The sequence below is a fragment of the Mustela erminea genome, chromosome 6 (genome assembly GCF_009829155.1).
Source record: "Mustela erminea isolate mMusErm1 chromosome 6, mMusErm1.Pri, whole genome shotgun sequence".
Taxonomy (NCBI): domain Eukaryota; kingdom Metazoa; phylum Chordata; class Mammalia; order Carnivora; family Mustelidae; genus Mustela; species Mustela erminea.
Genome location: NC_045619.1, coordinates 106,461,597 through 106,478,936, shown reverse-complemented (window position 1 = coordinate 106,478,936; position 17,340 = coordinate 106,461,597). Strand labels below are relative to the sequence as shown.

Genomic DNA, 17,340 nt, shown 5'->3' with positions numbered 1-17,340 from the left:
TGAGGACTATTAAGGCTACACTAGTAGTGATTAGTTATCCAAATGAAACTTATTATCCATTGAGACCCACTTTCCAGGAAACCCATATAGATCCCATCCTACTATTTCTCTTCTCAGGGGAGACTCTAAGGTACATTACATACTTCAAAAAATGTTATACAATATTATTTGTATTTATAAAATATCTGACTTATTCAATTAACCTCTATTGTAGTACATGTCGATTATGTCAAGTAAGCTTGTCCATAGTTTTACACTTTTATTATTATACTTGTAATATCTCCTTTAATTTCATTTACTATCACAACAAACATAACAGCATCTTCTCCACTTGACAACTGATGAAACTCACATGACCACTCTCTTGCTCTTTATATAGAAGGATGGATTTTATGCTGCCTACCTTGGAAAGAAAGTCAAGTATTTCTTATTCCCAGAAGTACTAACTTGGTTATATGAATCAGTCTTGAATTAGGGCATTATAATCAAGGTGAAAAAACTACTAGAGAATGGCACTAGAATAGCAGACAAGGGGTGCCTGGGTGGCTCAGTGGGTTAAGCCTCTGCCTTCAGCTTCGATCATGATCTCAGGGTCCTGGGACTGAGCCCCATGTCAGGCTCTCTGCTGAGCAGCGAGCCTGCTTCCCTCTCTCTATCTGCCTGCTTCTATGCCTACTTCGATCTCCCTGTCAAGTAAGTAAATAAATTCTTTAGAAAAAAAAAGAAAAAAAGAGTAGCAGACAAAACTAAAATCAGATCATCCTAGAAGAAGGAATCTCTAGAGAACACCTTGTCCAACTCTCTCGATTTTACAGATGAAAAACCTGGGTCCAAAAAGATTGAACAACGTGCCTGTGGTCTCAAACACCTAGTCACTGATTAGCAAGACCAGGACCAAAACAAAAATGCACAAACCTCCCTTTTTAAAATTCAGTGTCCACTACACCAGTGATTCTCAAGCTCATCAGACCCAAAACCACCCCTCCCCTTTTTATAATATTTTGTAATGTGGCCTTTACTATTCTGAAATGAAGTGTATAGATAATAAGCACATCCTCACATATAATAAAAAAGAACTAATGTAATGCTCTATGAAAAAAAGGGATTTTATAATAAAATGTGGGCTAATATGTAAATGCTAAATATGTGCATGTGTGTGTAAATGCTGTGGCACAGCTACACCCAAAGACACATGTACTCCCAAAAAGAGGCTGAAAAAGCGGTTATATCCAACAAGGCAATGCTGCTGTTAAAGTGATTTTCCAGTAAAAAAAACTATAGGTAAGGTTCCAAAAATATACAATCTTCCATCAACTTAAACAGTACTCCCACTGCTAGAAAATTCAGCATATATTGAAGCCATTCAAAAAATTCTAATCCATTTATGCACATTTATGTAGTTAGGATCTTATAAATAGGCATTTCACCTACACAAATTTCTGGCCAAGACATCTGAAAATCATGGAGTGTGGGGGAACTTATAAATACGCACGGCCATTCTAAGCATTGCAGGATATTTAGCAACCCTAAGCCCTCTCTAACCTAAATCCAAAAAATACCTTCTGCCTCCAAGCTATTCTAGCAGCCAATGTAAGCACAACTTTCCAATAAATGAGAACCAACATACCTCATCTTGAAAATTCGTATCATCAGAAATACTAAGAGGAAATCAAGAATTTACCTGCCATCACTTGAACAGATTCTCTTTTATCTGCTTCACCTATTAAAAAATGCTCTGTAGACTCTTAAGCTCACTAAACAAACTAAGGGTTGCTTGGGGTCGGGGGGGAGGGATAGGGTGGTTATGGATATTGGGGAGTGTATGTGCTATGGTGAGTGCTGTGAAATGTGTAAGACTGATGATTCATAGACCTGTAACCCTGGGACAAATAACACATTATTTGTTAATTAAAAACAAAAACAAAAACAAAACGCTCTGTACCATGGGTAACATGCTTTCATAGAGAAACAAGAAATATACCCCCAGGAAATTACAGGAAAGACTGGAAATAGTCATTAAAGTATGTTTCTCTCCTAAGAATCTGGCATCTATTCTAAGTTCGTATTCGCATGAAAAAGAGCCATGTGGCAAGTTTAAGTTACTTAGTATACAGGTTATCAAATCTATGAAAGATAATCAAAATTAAGAATGTTTTTTTTCTGGGGGCGCCTGGGTGGCTCCATGCGCTAAGTCTCTGCCTTTGGCTCAGGTCATGATCTCAGGGTCCTGGGATCAAGCCTCACATCAGGGCTCTCTGCTCAGCAGGGAGCCTGCTTCTGCACTCCCCCACCACCTGCATCTCTGCCTACTTGTCATCTCTCTCTTGCGGTATCAAATAAATAAATAAAATCTTAAAAAAAAAAAAAAAGTTTTCTGAATATATTCTTCCAACTTTTCAGATTTTCAACCCAACAGTCTTTTCCCTTTGTTGCCAATAAATTTATATAATGCAAACACACAGGATGTAACTGTATAAAAAAATACTTTTAAAAGAGGCGCCTGGGTGGCTCAGCCAGTTAAGCGTCTCCCTTCTGCTCAGGTCATCATCCCAGGGTCCCGGGATCAAGCCATGTATCGGGCTCTCTGCTCAGTGGGGGAACCTGCTTCTCCCTTTCCTTTTGCCTCTCCGTGTTTGTGCTCTCTGTCTCAAATAAATAAATAAAATCTTTAAAAATATATTTTTTAATACAATAAATATGTATCTGTAAACAGCTAATCAAAGCAGTTTTTTCATTTTAATACCATTACCTCAGACCAATGACAGCAATGACACTTGTGTTCAAAAAATATATATATACGTATATATGGGCACCTTCAGCTCAGGTCATGATCCCAGGGTCCTGGGATCAAGCCCCAAATCAGGCTCTCTGCTCAGCAGGGAGCCTGCTTCCTCCTCACTTTCTGCCTGCCTCTCTGTCTACTTGTAAACTCTGTCAAATAAATAAATAAAATCTTTAAAAAAAGAAAAAAATATATATATGTATATATAGATGCCTATCTAAAACTCTATACTCCAAACAGATAAACTATAACATACCATTATTTATAATTTTTGGCAATGAAAACACCTAAATTCCAGAGAGATATCTCCTCCTAGATTTCACAAAATGTGTAATAAAAAGTCAATACGGAGGTGCCTGGCTGGCTCAGTTGGTTAAGCAACTGCCTTCGGCTCAGGTCATGATCCCAAGGTCCTGGGATTGAGCCCCATGTCAGGATCCTCTCAGCTGGGATCCTGCTTCTCCTTCTCCCTCTGTCTGCTACTCCACCTACTTGCGCACTCTCTCTGTTACTTACTTACTTAATTAAATGTATGTCAATACAGGGGTGCCTGGGTGGCTAAGCCAGTTAAGCTTCTGACTTCAGCACAGATCATGATCTCAGGGGTCATGCCCCTCATTGGGCTCTGTGCTCAGTGAAGAGTCCACTTGACCCTCTCCTTCTGCCCCTCCCTCTACTCATACTCTCTAGTAAATAAAGGTCTAAAGAAAAACCTCAATATAAACTATGAAAAAAATACTTCCTTCAGTAGCGCTTTTAAGATACTATGAAAATGGAAAACAAAGTTTCTTTATCACAAAATTTTACACCATGAAGGAAAACTTACAAGTTATCTTGTCCAAATCCCTGCTTCAGGGGGAAAAAAAAAATGTACTACACTGACAACCTCTCTTCAGATCTTAGACTAAAAGTTTCAAAAAATAACAATACTCTTTTTTATGATACAGAGAATTTAAAAGCAAATCAAAATGAAACATACAGAATTAACAGGCCTCTAACACACAATGTAACTTCAGCAGAAGGCAACACAATCTTGGGCTCACCATTCTAAAATAATACCTTATTTTAAGCTTGATAAAATGGGGAGGAAGATATTGTACTCCTCAAGCACAAACTAGGTAATAAAAAGTTACATTAAAAAGGGGGGGGGCACTTGGGTAGCTCAGCTGGTTAAGCCTTCAACTCTTGGTTTTTGGCTCAGATCATGATTTCATTTTGAGATCAAACCCCGGTTCTAGCCTCGGTGCTGAGTGGGAGCCTGACTGGGATTCTCTTTCTCTGCCTCTTTTCTCCACGCCATCCCACCTTCACACTCATACACACATACACACTCTCTCTCTTTAAAAAAAGAGAGAGAGAGGGAGACACCAAGAAACGGCCTCTCAACTCTAGATAACAAACTAATGGTTACCAGAAAGGAGGTGAGGGTAGGGGGATGGGTGAACCAGGTGAAGGGGATACAGAGTACACTTCTTCTGATGAGCACGGAGTATTAAGTGAAACTCTTGGATTACTATGTTGTATACCTGAAACTGACGTAACATTGCATGTTAAAAACACTGGAATTAAAATTCTTTTAATATATTTAACTAAAAAAAAGTTACATAAAATTTTCCATGAGAGTGGCTTACTATGCATTGCCTGTCATATTCTTAGTCTTTAAAACTGAACTCTCTTTCAGAATTTTACAATGCTTTCTAATAGTTAAGTAATGGTAATATAGATTCCAAATGTCAAGAAATTCTAGATGACTTGTTCTCTTCTTCTTCAAGGCAATGAATTATAATGTTCAAGCACTGCTAATGACATAATAATTTGGGGGACTTATCTATAGCTTGCCAGTCCCAGATTGCAATTTTCTGCTATTCCCAAATAAGTCCACCTTTTGCTGGTTTAAAAAAAAAAGGATAATTTTTAAAGTATACAGTGATTCTTGAAGAGTTTGGGCCCTCCTTTTAGGGCTATGGATATGATTATATTAAATAGCTTCCAGAGAGTGGGAGAACAAAATTAGTATTAGTGTGAACACCATTCCAACCAAAAATAAATCAATATATCCTTTCCCTTTTTTAATTTCTTCACAGAAAAAGCTGGGTAATTGATGAGACAAAAAGGAATCCTTACCACAAAACACTCAATAAGGAGAATACTTTCTGGTTATCCGACTGTAACTACTGGCTATTTAAGAGCCTCCTAGCGAAACTCTAAGGACAGAAATACATGCTATCAACAAACAAGAAAAAAAGCACTGGTTCTTTTGGCCTTTTTCACTTTGTAGTTCTTACTATCACTGATGCTTCTTCTAAGGGTTACTACATATTTCTAGAAGTCTATTATCTTTAAATCCATTCTACTCTACAATATAAGACAATATTCAAAAAATCCAAGAGAAAATGTATGTATTCTTTGTATACATCCTCTAAATCACTAAAATTAAGTTTAATGTGAATTCAGGAATCTAAAAACTCAAGAAAACAAGTCATTATCTTGTGAAGTTTTCACACTGCTTTCAGCTTTATTTTTTACTTAGGGCAGTTCACCAAGAAAAATTTAAGGATAAAAAGAAGGTACTCAATATTTGTTAAATCAAAAATAAATAATAGGGGCGCCTGGGTGGCTCAGTGGGTTAAAGCACCTGCCTTCGGCTCAGGTCACGATCCCAGGGTCCTGGGATCGAGCCCCGCATCAGGCTCTCTGCTCAGTGGGGAGCCTGCTTCCTCCTTTCTCTCTTTGCCTGCCTCTCGGCCTACTTGTGATCTCTGTCTGTCAAATAAATAAATAAAATCTTTTAATAAATAAATAAATAAATAAATAAATAATAAATATTAAAAGTAGCAATTAGTAACAGATGAACACTTTTATAGCTTGTCAGGAAAAGGGTGACATCTCTAATCAGTTATTATCTGTGAATGTAAAATCAAAAAACATTATCGACAGATCTCAAAGCAGAATTTTTTATTCAATATGCATGGATAAACTCCCTCCAAAACTTTGAAGAAGTAGTTTTTGGGTGCCTGGGTAGCTCAGTTGATTGAGCATCCAATTCTGGATTTCAGCTCAGATCATGATCTCAGGGTCATGAGACTGAGCCCCACCTCAGGCTCTATGCACACCACAGAGTCCGCTTGAGATTCTCCCTCTACCACTGCCCCTCCCCCAACTAGTGTTCTCTGTCAGTCAGTAAATAAATAAATAAATAAATAATTTTTCCTAAAAAGTGCTTTTTTTGGCTTTCTAGAACAGTGACGCTTTCTCCTTTTATTTAATATTGCCTGGGCTATCTTGTGGCCTATAAGGTTTTAGCCAATCTTTTCCCATTATTCACTATTATTGAAGAAATAGTGTACCTTCCTAAACTATGGCAAAGAACCAAAAGCCTTGTTGAGGTCACAAATTGTGGCATCTTATTACAACACTGAATAGACAGAAGAGGAACATTATTAGCTAAAGAATAATCTAGTTAAGACCCTTACTGGCAACCTCTTATTAGAATCAAAAGATCCTAAGGCCTTTGGACAGTTAGTTTCTTCTGCCTGGAATATTTTATCCCAGTCACATCACTCAGGTCTCTCTTTGCTCAAGTAACATCTTCAAAGAGGCATAAAACACTTTTGCTGCATACTGAAATATAATGGTTACCTGAACACCTTAAAGACTGAACTGACAACCTATAATTATTGTCTCATATATGACAATTTTTCTCAAAAATTAACAAAACAAACATGTCACTTCAAAGACAATAATGGACAGTATTTCTTGCTGGTGATAAAACTTGAATTTTCATGCAAAAATCAGAATTCTGGAAAACCTGTATCTCCCATCTGGTGAGATTATAGCCTACCAAAACTGAAAAAGACTTTTCTAATGAGCTAGGAATTAATACCAATGAATGCAAATTTTTTTATTTGTCTAATGAAATATGGCAACATTTGGAAGATCTGCATAACTCAAATGAACCAATACCTTCCAAATGACCACTATGCAATGTTACAAATGTTGGAGAAAGTATATGTATTCCTGTATATTCTCTACATTTTACAAGATCTACTCAAGGTACAAGACAGACCAATTCATTTTAACATAACAAATTATGGAAAATTCATTGATAAGAGTTCAGATTCCACAGTGCAACAACCACTTGATGAAAATACTCTAAAACTCGATTATGGTTATGGTTGCACACCTCAGCAAATTTACTACAAAAACAAAAGTTAAGTCACTGAACTGCATTTACACTAAAAATCAATGAGTTTTAGGGCATATAAAACATCAGTAAAGTGTCAAAAAATAAATTTTTGTGTCATTTCAAAATATCCATGATTATCTAAAAAAAGGCTTTAAAAAAAGATTTTATTTATTAATTTATTTTAGAGAGAGAGAACACATGAGAGCAGGGGGAGGGGCAGAGGGGGAGAGAGAGAGAATCTCAAGCAGACTCCCCACTCAGCGTGGAGCCTGAAGCAGGGCTCTACCTCACAACCCTGGGATCATGACCTGAACTGAAATCAAGAGTCAGATGCTCAGTCAACTGAGACATCCAGGTGCCCCCTAAAAAGGCTTTTTAAACACTTCTGTTTTTTCCAACCACATATTTATGTGAGGCCTAATTTCCTTCAAATACTTCAACCAAAATTTAAAAATGCAATAGATCATTGGAAGCAGCAGTTCTGACAATCAGCTGTCTTCTATTAAGTCAGACATGAGACTTGCAAAACTAGTTTCCATTAAAAATATTATTTTTGGGGCGCCTGGGTGGCTCAGTGGGTTAAGCCGCTGCCTTCGGCTCAGGTCATGATCTCAGGGTCCTGGGATCGAGTCCCGCATCAGGCTCTCTGCTCAGCAGGGAGCCTGCTTCCTCCTCTCTCTCTCTGCCTGCCTCTCTGCCTACTTGTAATCTCTCTCTGTCAAATAAATAAATAAATCTTTAAAAAAAAAAAAAAAAAAAAAAAATATTATTTTTGTTAACATTTAATGTGTCTATTATTTTTAAATGTTAATAAACTGTTTTAAATTTCTATTTTAGTCTCTAATATAGCAAATATTGATGAAGTCCACATAAGCAAAAGCTGCTTGGGGCTCAATAATTTTTACAAGTGTACAACCTCCTGAGGCCAAAACATTTGAGACTTGCTGTTAAAGGGATCCATACAGGTGCCTGAGGGCTCATACAATCCCAGAAGAGTTATCCCAGAGTGATTTCAAAGCAACAGGTCTCTGCATATCACAAACTCTGAAAGTACATAAGCCACCAATCGCTGTTGAAGGATGGTACAGTGTGCACATCAAAGATGAACTGTTTCTCACCTTCTCAGCTCACAAGGTCTCCACAGATGAAATTAAGCTAGAAAGGTATCATTTCAATCCCATATTCTCCACCAACTGTCAAAACGTAACAGAACTTACCATGAGCCTATCAGGTAGGAAAGACTGCCAGAACAAATAGAAAAGGAGGTAGTTTCAATAAGCATTATTGCTAATAATATGAAAAAATTAAAGGAACAGATCTCTGCTAAAAACTTCCCAATTCCAGGAAGAAAATTATTTTCAGAGATACATATGGCAGCACAGAAAAAGAAAAATACAGTTCAAAAAAGCATTTCTAATCTTGTCCATAAGGAAAGAACAGAACACTTCCAATACAAAGTTAATCACTTCCTCCTGAAAGCACATTTTCTGCAATATTTCTGTTTTTGACAAATTCACTCCAAATTCATCACACAAAGGTACATGATCTTCGGTGAACTTGCTAACTAAAAGACATCTATTATCAAAGAAGTCCACTTATCACAGGAACATAAACCATTATTACCCTTTTTTAATTTAGAGATTAGAGATTCTCTCAAGCTGTCTGCATTCAAAGAAATGCACAACAAAGAAGACTGAAACACATAAATAGCTCGGTGAGAAAATACCTATCAAAGATACACCATTTAATGGTTTCTCTCTGCCTCTCCACTCCTTACTCCCATAAGCAGAGACCTGTAGCTTGGGATACTGAAATAACCAGGGCAGTAAATTTTCCAACACTCACAAGCACATATGTAATAACGTCTACGTACATGTACCTCAGGTCACAGTCATTAGTCCCTTATTTCTAAATGCTTATGCTTTCTAGTTCCACTTTCTAATCTCTATCCACTTTCCCTCGATAGCCAAACATTTCCCCTATCTCAATACCATGGTTCATCACAGTCTTCTCTTTTGCCATCACAGTCTATATCCAAATATTTCTTTGAAAGTATCTCATGATTGTGTACCTTCCTCTCCATTCCTACTACCCACATTAATCCAGGCCTTCTGCCACAAAATCAATTGCTTTTCCCCGCCTTCTGTGCTTCAATCCATTCTGCTGACAGCAACAAAAGCTGCTCTTAAATAGTATTTAATGTTATGTCATTCATTTCCTTGCTCAAGAAATCCCTAGGGCAACTTCCTATTACTTTCTTCAAATTCTTCTTCAAATAAAATCCAGATTAAGAAAGAAAAAATTACGGGGCGCCTGGGTGGCTCAGTGGGTTAAGCCTCTGCCTTCAGCTCAGGTCATGATCCCAGGGTCCTGGGATCGAGCCCCACATCGGGCTCTCTGCTCGGCGGGGAGCCTGCTTCCTCCTCTCTCTCTGCCTGCCTCTCTGCCTACTTGTGATCTCTCTCCTTCTGTCAAATAAATAAATAAAATCTTTAAAAAAAAAAGAAAGAAAAAATTACACACTTTTAAAGGATGAATTGAATTATATCTCAATAAAGCTGTCAAGAAGGAAGAGAGGGAGGAAGCAAGGGACGGGGAGGAGAAAAAGAGGTGGAAGGATGGGGAGGACAACTCCCCAAATGGTTCTCTACAAAGTACCACTTTACTCTACTTTACATCTGATTTAATATTCTCGGCTCATTCTGCATAGTTCCTTAACACATCTCATTTCTGAAACACCTAAAAAGATCACATCTATCTGTATCCACCATAGTGTGCTTTATCATTCATAACTCATCTCTATGTTAAAAAAAGAATTATCAAAAAGTTAAATAGTCCAAGACACAGATTCCAGATCTCAAGATCAACTTAAATGAAAGTGAAACAATTAGCAACATCATGAAAAAGCTTATAATAGCTTTTACAAATGAAGGTACGACCTAAAACTGTAAAAATGTTAACAGCCACCCGTGTGCCAACAGAACAAAGAACAAAGTTTATCTTTTTGTATTTCTGAACTTGGAAATTCTCTTGATCCTTAAACAAATAAAATAAAAACCAAAAAATCAAATCCTAAATAAAATCAGACTCCAAAAACAAAAAAAAAAATACATAAAACATTAAACTCACTCACCATACTGAACTGTTGAACTGAATGTACTTTGACCACACAAAATCCCAATGATTGCTTTAAAACAGTTATTTTTTAAATTAAGCTTCGGGGCGCCTGGGTGGCTCAGTGGGTTAAAGCCTCTGCTTTCGGCTCAGGTCATGATCCCAGGGTCCTGGGATCGAGCCCCGCATCAGGCTCTCTGCTCAGTGGGGAGCCTGCTTCCTCCTCTCTCTCTGCCTGCCTCTCTGCCTACTTGTGATCTCTGTCTGTCAAATAAATAAATAAAATCTTTAAAAAAAATAAAAAAATAAAATAAAATAAAATTAAGCTTCCAACTAAGTTCAACATATAAAAATATTACGAAGGCATAATATTAAAAAAGTATGATAATAACTTGTTAAATCTTGGTTAGAATAAAATGAAACAGAAATCACTGAAAGCCTTAGCTTTGCAATTCAACCAAGCTCATACCTGGACTTTTATTCTTCAGCAAACACACACTAAAAACCTTCTTCACTCTCAACTTAAGAAAAAGAAAAGGTCTTTCCTGTTAAAACATGTATTGTTCCACCTCTCCAACCACCAGTATTTGAAACAACAAAAGGGGTATGAAACATAAAAACAGCTGGGTATTTATTTTAGAAACAATTTCCTAAAAGAACTCTGTAATAATGAACCACACATATTAGGCAATTCTAAGCAAATGTGTTTTTACATTTGATAGATTCTAGAACAAACCTCTGTGGCCCAATCAGATCAAACATTTAGAATGCATCTAAATCCCCAGTCTCAAATTGGAATGGGGAAATTTGTTTAATTACTGTAAATCCTATTAAACCAATCTTCTTTGTAAAGTGGAAAATATCTGACCTCTGAGGGCTCTGGAGGGTATAATGAATGCAGAGTTTAATTAGGGCCCACTGTTGGCTCACTATAATCTATTAATTAGCATTCTCAGTTCTCTATATCTCATTGCAGTGTCTCACTTTACTTTAAAATTGCACCCTTTGCTTTTTGGACTAAAGTTATACAATTTTAGTATTGTGTGGTAATTATAGTGGGTGCAGGAAGAATATATTCCTGCCAGCACTGCTGCTTAATTAGGGCAAGGGGCGGAATCTAGATAAGGCTGTGTTCACCCTCCTTCAGTGCATATGGTTTTTTTGGCATCATAGTCCTGTGGACTGTTTCACTTCCACTGGACTGAAGTGCTGAGTTCCCCCTACACTCTGCAGAAGATTCAAATACCTTACTTTTGAATGTAGTTTAGTAACTACAAAGAATATTGTCATTGCTTTTTATCCACACAGCTTTCAAAGTATAGACATAATTAGCAGCCTCGATTATTTGAAAATAAAGACATATACCAATAATTTTTTTCCCTTGTTAAAATAGGCATTTCCAAGTTGCTTGATGATAAAAACCATCTTGGTGAAAGGCCTATTTTCAGCATCATCAGAAAGGTATACTGGAGGCTAGCTAATTCAAGGATAAATCTAGTAATCTCAATTCCACTTCTGCCAAAATCCACTTTAAATTATACATACACCTATACTGATACACATTACATTTATATACACATATATTGTCAATATACTCTTGAAAGGCAGAAACTTAAAAGGGAATTGTTTATTAATGTGTAATTTTTACACAATATAATAAGTTACAGTTCAACCACTTTTCAGGTAAACCTAAGTAAACTGATTCTTATTAACAATATATTTGAGATTGAGTAATATTCAAGTATGATACACTATGATGCTTAACTATCTAAATACATACAAAGTACCTCATATTCGAACACTGAAACACTATCAGTACATACTCCAAATTTATTAATCTGATTTTTACAAATTAAAAAACCTAATACCTACTCTTGAAATACAGATAGTTTTTAAGACCCATGCTACACTAGTACCTTACCATAAGATTAAACAAAGCAGGGACGCCTGGGTGGCTCAGTTGTTAAGCAGCTGCCTTCGGCTCAGGTCATGATCCCAGCATCCTGGGATCGCGTCCCACATCGGGCTCCTTGCTGGACTGGGAGCCTGCTTCTTCCTCTGCCTCTGCCTGCCATTCTGTCTGCCTGTGCTCGCTCTCTCTCCCTCTCTCTCTCTCTGATAAATAAATTTTTAAAAAATCTTTAAAAAAAATAAAGATTAAACAAAGCAAACTCCTTTTTTCTCTCTTGATATTTACAATTCAACACCAAACTGTAAAAACTTTCAGAATGTATCGACTATTATTTCATATTTAGGAATGATAAACTTTTGTGTTGTACTTCACCTTCCATGAACATAAATGTGAACTGAAGACAACATATTTCCCCTTTCTACTGTCCTATGTCATCTAAATATCTTATCTTGTACATCAATGATTCTCAAGGTGAGGAGACATCAAATCACCAGAGTGTTTTTTAAATAACCCTATCTAAGATCTTAAACACTTTTTTCTCTACACACACTCCTTCTACTAAAGGTCACTGTCACAGTTAATGATCATTATGTACAGGAGTCTGTCGCTACTCTGAAATGCAGTAGGCAGGAAAAAAAGGTTGAGAAACACTTAGCCAATGGTCCCTTGTTTATTTTCCCTTCTGTCACAATTAAGCTCAAAGGTGACAAGAAAACATTCATGAATTCCCTATGGCAGATGAGCAACAAACTAGTTTAAGAATTAGATGTACGACATTCTAAAGATTCCAAAATTAGTTTATCTCGGAACTACCAGAGAAGCTTGTTTAAATACAGGCTCCTGGGACGCCTGGGTGGCTCAGTTGGTTAAGCAGCTGCCTTCGGCTCAGGTCATGATCCCAGCGTCCTGGGATCGAGTCCCACATCGGGCTCCTTGCTCAGCAGGGAGCCTGCTTCTCCCTCTACCTCTGCCTGCCATTCTGTCTGCCTGTGCTCGCTCTCTCCCTCTCTCTCTGATAAATAAATAAAATCTTTAAATAAATAAATACATACATACATACATACATACATACAGGCTCCTGGACTCCATCTCCAGAGATATTTATGAAGCAAAAGGCCTGGAAATCTGTATTTTAAATAAGTAAGTGTATCAGAACTAACATTTAGGAAACTTGTCCTTACTTTTAAGATGTAACACTGGGGTCTATTTTAATTCTTCTCTTTCTTTTCACATTTTTGTTTTTAAAGTCTTAAAGATTCAAACTCAAGAAACTTCCTAAGGAATACTTTTTAAAGGCTATTTCCTCTTTTCTTAAAAAAAAAAAAAAAAAGGCTGGGTCGATAAGAGACTTAAGAGACGTAAGATTTAAGCATACTAATAAAACATTCAGATTTTGTGTAATGACAAATTACATTTAATCATTAGTTAAAAACTAGATGCAAAGTAGTTTGAGGTTATATCTGGGAAAAGAGAAAATTATAATTTCTAATTTTTTTTTAAGATTTAATTTATTTATTTGACAGACAGAGATTACAAGTAGGCTGAGAGGCAGGCAGAGAGCGAAAGGAGGAAGCAGGCTCCCCACTGAGCAGAGACCCCCCGACGCGGGGCTCGATCCCAGGACCCTGGGATCGTGACCTGAGCCGAAGGCAGAGGCTTTAACCCACTGAGCCACCCAGGTGCCCCTATAAATTCTAATTCTTTTTAAATCTCTGATTTAAACGAATTAAAGGTTTAGTTTTTGGTGGTTTTTTTTTTTTTTTTTTGACAGAGAGAGAGACAGTGAGAGAGGGACACAAGCAGGGAGGGGGAGAAGCAGCAGCAGGTTCCCCACCGAGTAGGGAGCCCGACCCCTGGCTCGATCCCAGGACCCCGGGGATCACAACCTGAGCCGAAGGCAGCCACTTAACTGACGAGACCGAGCCACCCAGGAGCCCCTTTTTTGTTTTGTTTTGTTAAGATTTATTTATTTGAGAGAGAAACAGAGGAGAAGCAGGGGGAGAGGGAAAAGAATCTTAAGCAGACTCTTCACTGAGTGTGGAGGCCAACGCAGGGCTCAAACTCACAACTCTTAGATCATAACCTGAGCCAAAATCAAGAGACAGATGCTTAACTGATGAGCCACCCAGGTGCCCCAATGTTTAGTTTTTAGTTCATACTGTACTATCAAATAAATTTGAAGATTTTTAACTCTGTGATGTTAAATTAATTAGTACAGACACAATAGTATATAGGCATTAAAATAATGATTCAGTCACATGGGGCTTTAATATACAGCAGATGTGTTGGCTAAGAAAGGTAATAATGTAACACCTATAATATTCCATTTGGATTAATTTTATGTGTGTATGTACAGAGATGTACATTACAGAGAAACAACAAAATGTTAACAGTGGAAAAGCAAAGTTACCAGAGATGGGAGGATTTAGGATAAATTTCTATTTCATATCTATCTTTTTCAGTATTATTTTTATGACTGAACAAGCTATTTTTATTACTGAAAAGGTAAGTCTGGGGCTTTAACATACAAAACAATGTAACTAGCACTCTTCTTCAAATAACCAAAACAGTAGATATGAATGCCTGAACTAAGTATTAGTAATAGAATGGTAAAACAATCAACAGAAATCTTAGATTTATTTCAAAGACAGGTCATTTCTAATTCCTTCTTTCTTAGCATCATTCAAGAACACTGAAGAAATCCAAATAAGTTGATTACTTTCTTCATAATTTTTATTAACTAACCCCAAAATGAAGTATAAAATCAACAATAAGATGGCTGCTTTAAAATTCTCCTGTAAGAGTAGTAGAATTTTTTAAGAAGGCAAATAATTCAAACTCACAAGTTAAAGAAAAGTTCTAAAAGTCTCAAACAAAAAGTATGATTAAGATTTTAATTGATGGAAGCATAAATATAATTTGTTCACATCCTTGGAGTCATATGTCACTCAATGTGACATGACAGTGTTGGCAAAACATCTACTATAACCTGGAGGAGTAGAGAAAAAAAGTGCTTCATATATCTAATAGGATAGCATTTAGCTCTCAAACTGCAAAGCCCTAATTAAAATGCCTAGCTATCGCATTTATTTTCTAGAAGCAACCAACCATACCAAGCTGCATTTCTTACACCTTATATTTGAAGAACTAAAGAAAAAAAAAACTTTTTTTATTTTTAAAAAGCTACATAAACATCCTAAAGTTAAACTTTCATGAATGCCAACAGAAAAAAACTGCTTCCCATTGTTGGTACTTAATATTTATATCAATATTCACTTCTTAAAACTAATTTTCATTCTGTGCTATCAACATACTGATTTGCCTTGCAGTAGTTTTTCTGGTTTTTTTCAAGACTGGTTTTTTGACACCTATTATGGTAAATCTTTTTCTTTCTTTCTTTTTTCCTTTTCTCTTTATGGACAGCCTCTTGCCTTCTTAAGTCTTCCTGGCAGACTAGTGAGATGTCACAGTTGTGCAGCAGCCACTAACACTTATATATCTCTTCCCTCCCTTTTCTCTGCCCCCTCCCCCAAACTCTGCAGGCCTTGGAGATTTGGATACTTTACATACAAACAAATGGACCAATACAATATGACGACTTGAAAGACCTCTGAGTTCATTTTATCCGAGCCCTCACTTTAGAGCTAGGCCTGGCAATGACTAACTTAACATCACACAGGGAGCAGTGCCCAGGAATAGATTCCGAGTCAGGTGAAATGAGTCTCAGCACACCAGTCTGCCAGATAATTACATGACCCATAAATTGTGCTAGGGGCATGATGCCTGAACGCCAAGTTCAACCAGCAAAAATACGGAACACTTCACGAATCTATGTGTCATTCCTTGCACAGGGACTATGATAATCTTCTGTATCATTTCAGTATTAGTCTATGGGCTGCCGAAGCGAGCACTATGGTAAGTCTTACTTCTACACCTCACACTTAAGATACGTAGCCTGAATAATTTTGATAATGTATCTTAGAGCAGATAAAAAAATTATACTCTCCAAAGAACGGAGAAAGGTAATACAGGTTTAAAGAAAAGACAGGAAGAGAAAGAGAAGCAGGAAAATGCAAGTGGGAAAAGCAAGCAACAATAGTGAGCAAGCAGACATGGCAACCAGAAAAAAACAGGTTCAGAATCAAATCCAGAGAAGGTTAAGAAATGACGGATAGAAAATACTCTGGTAAGTAGGAAAAAGAAAGATAAATGAAGCAAGAAGAGGAAAACCTAACAAAGAAAGAAAGAGAACAGCTCATTTCACTTACATGAATTCAGTCAATAAAGACAAACACACATATAAAACTAACCTGGTTTTCCTCCTGCACAACTCTATACTGTTCCTTCCAAATAGTGATTTTGGAAGCTTCATCTTTTCTCAGGGCTCGTTCTTTCTTCAGCTCTGGGCTCCAGAAAGTCTTGATGCTATTCATTGAAGAACTTAATTTGCTCTCCTTTACTTCCACATCCTTCCGCAAGAGATCATTTTCCCTTAATACTTCTTTCAGCTGCGTCTGCAGATCCATGATTGTATTATCTCTTGCCTGACGAAGAGAATGAGGAACAGTGGATGCCATACTCACAGGAGGGAGGTGATGCTCTCCAAACGCTATGGTGTCACTAGCAACCCCACTGCTAGCTATATTGGGGCTACTGCCCATAGCAGTCATCCTGACACCATACGGCAGACGTCCCCCAGAACGGCCAAGTGTCATGGTGCTTTTAGGTGTTTCTGAACCCACATTTTCATGGTCACTTAGGTACATAGGGCCAGATGTGGCATAGGCAGCATTTAAGGACTGGATATTCTCCATTGAAAGGGTTTTCCCACTGCCACCTCCAACACTGCTTCCAGAACTCCCTCCTGTACTATTGGTTCGACGATGACCCAAGCGAGGGGAACGTGGAAGCCTAGGTGAACGCCCAGGGCTCTGGTTGCTCGGTTCCACCTTCCCAACTGAGCGAGCACTTCCATACATGGTTGCAAGATGAACTTCGGTGCCAAGAAAGGTATAAAGCAGAAAGCAAAATATGAAATTCTGTGAGGTTTTTGATGGCTCTAAGTCTGCTTAAGACTAATCAGAAGTAACACGTCTTCGGCTGTCCCGTCTTGAAGAAATACCTTACACCATATCTGTAATGAAAAGATCACACATTATATCCCCCAATAATAAACATTTGCCTCTCAGAAACTTTTCATTACCCCACCATAAGAAAGATCTCCCTTTCTATCATCTATTTATTCATGCATTCAAAATTCATGCATTACAGCACATTTTACTGTAAACATTGTTTTTAACAGTATTTTGCATGTATGTCTCAAAACTGAATACTAAAACCATGCCA

At 37.3% G+C, this 17,340-nt stretch overlaps 1 protein-coding gene and 1 non-coding gene across 14 annotated transcripts in view; both read right to left on the bottom strand.

The window, feature by feature from the left end:
- Positions 1-17,340, bottom strand: part of ERC1 (ELKS/RAB6-interacting/CAST family member 1) — a 541,029-nt gene that overhangs the window by 483,308 nt on the left and 40,381 nt on the right. For all 13 annotated transcript variants that reach the window (XR_004287084.1, XM_032349214.1, XM_032349215.1 and 10 more), the window contains exon 2: positions 16,305-17,128. Coding sequence is in view for 12 of the 13 variants with exons in the window: in XM_032349214.1 (XP_032205105.1) it covers positions 16,305-16,973 (669 nt within the window). In the remaining variant the exon portion in view is untranslated. The remainder of the gene's footprint in view (positions 1-16,304; positions 17,129-17,340) is intronic.
- Positions 15,800-15,905, bottom strand: LOC116594597. Its single transcript, XR_004287309.1, has one exon. It is a non-coding gene; the product is annotated as a U6 spliceosomal RNA (small nuclear RNA).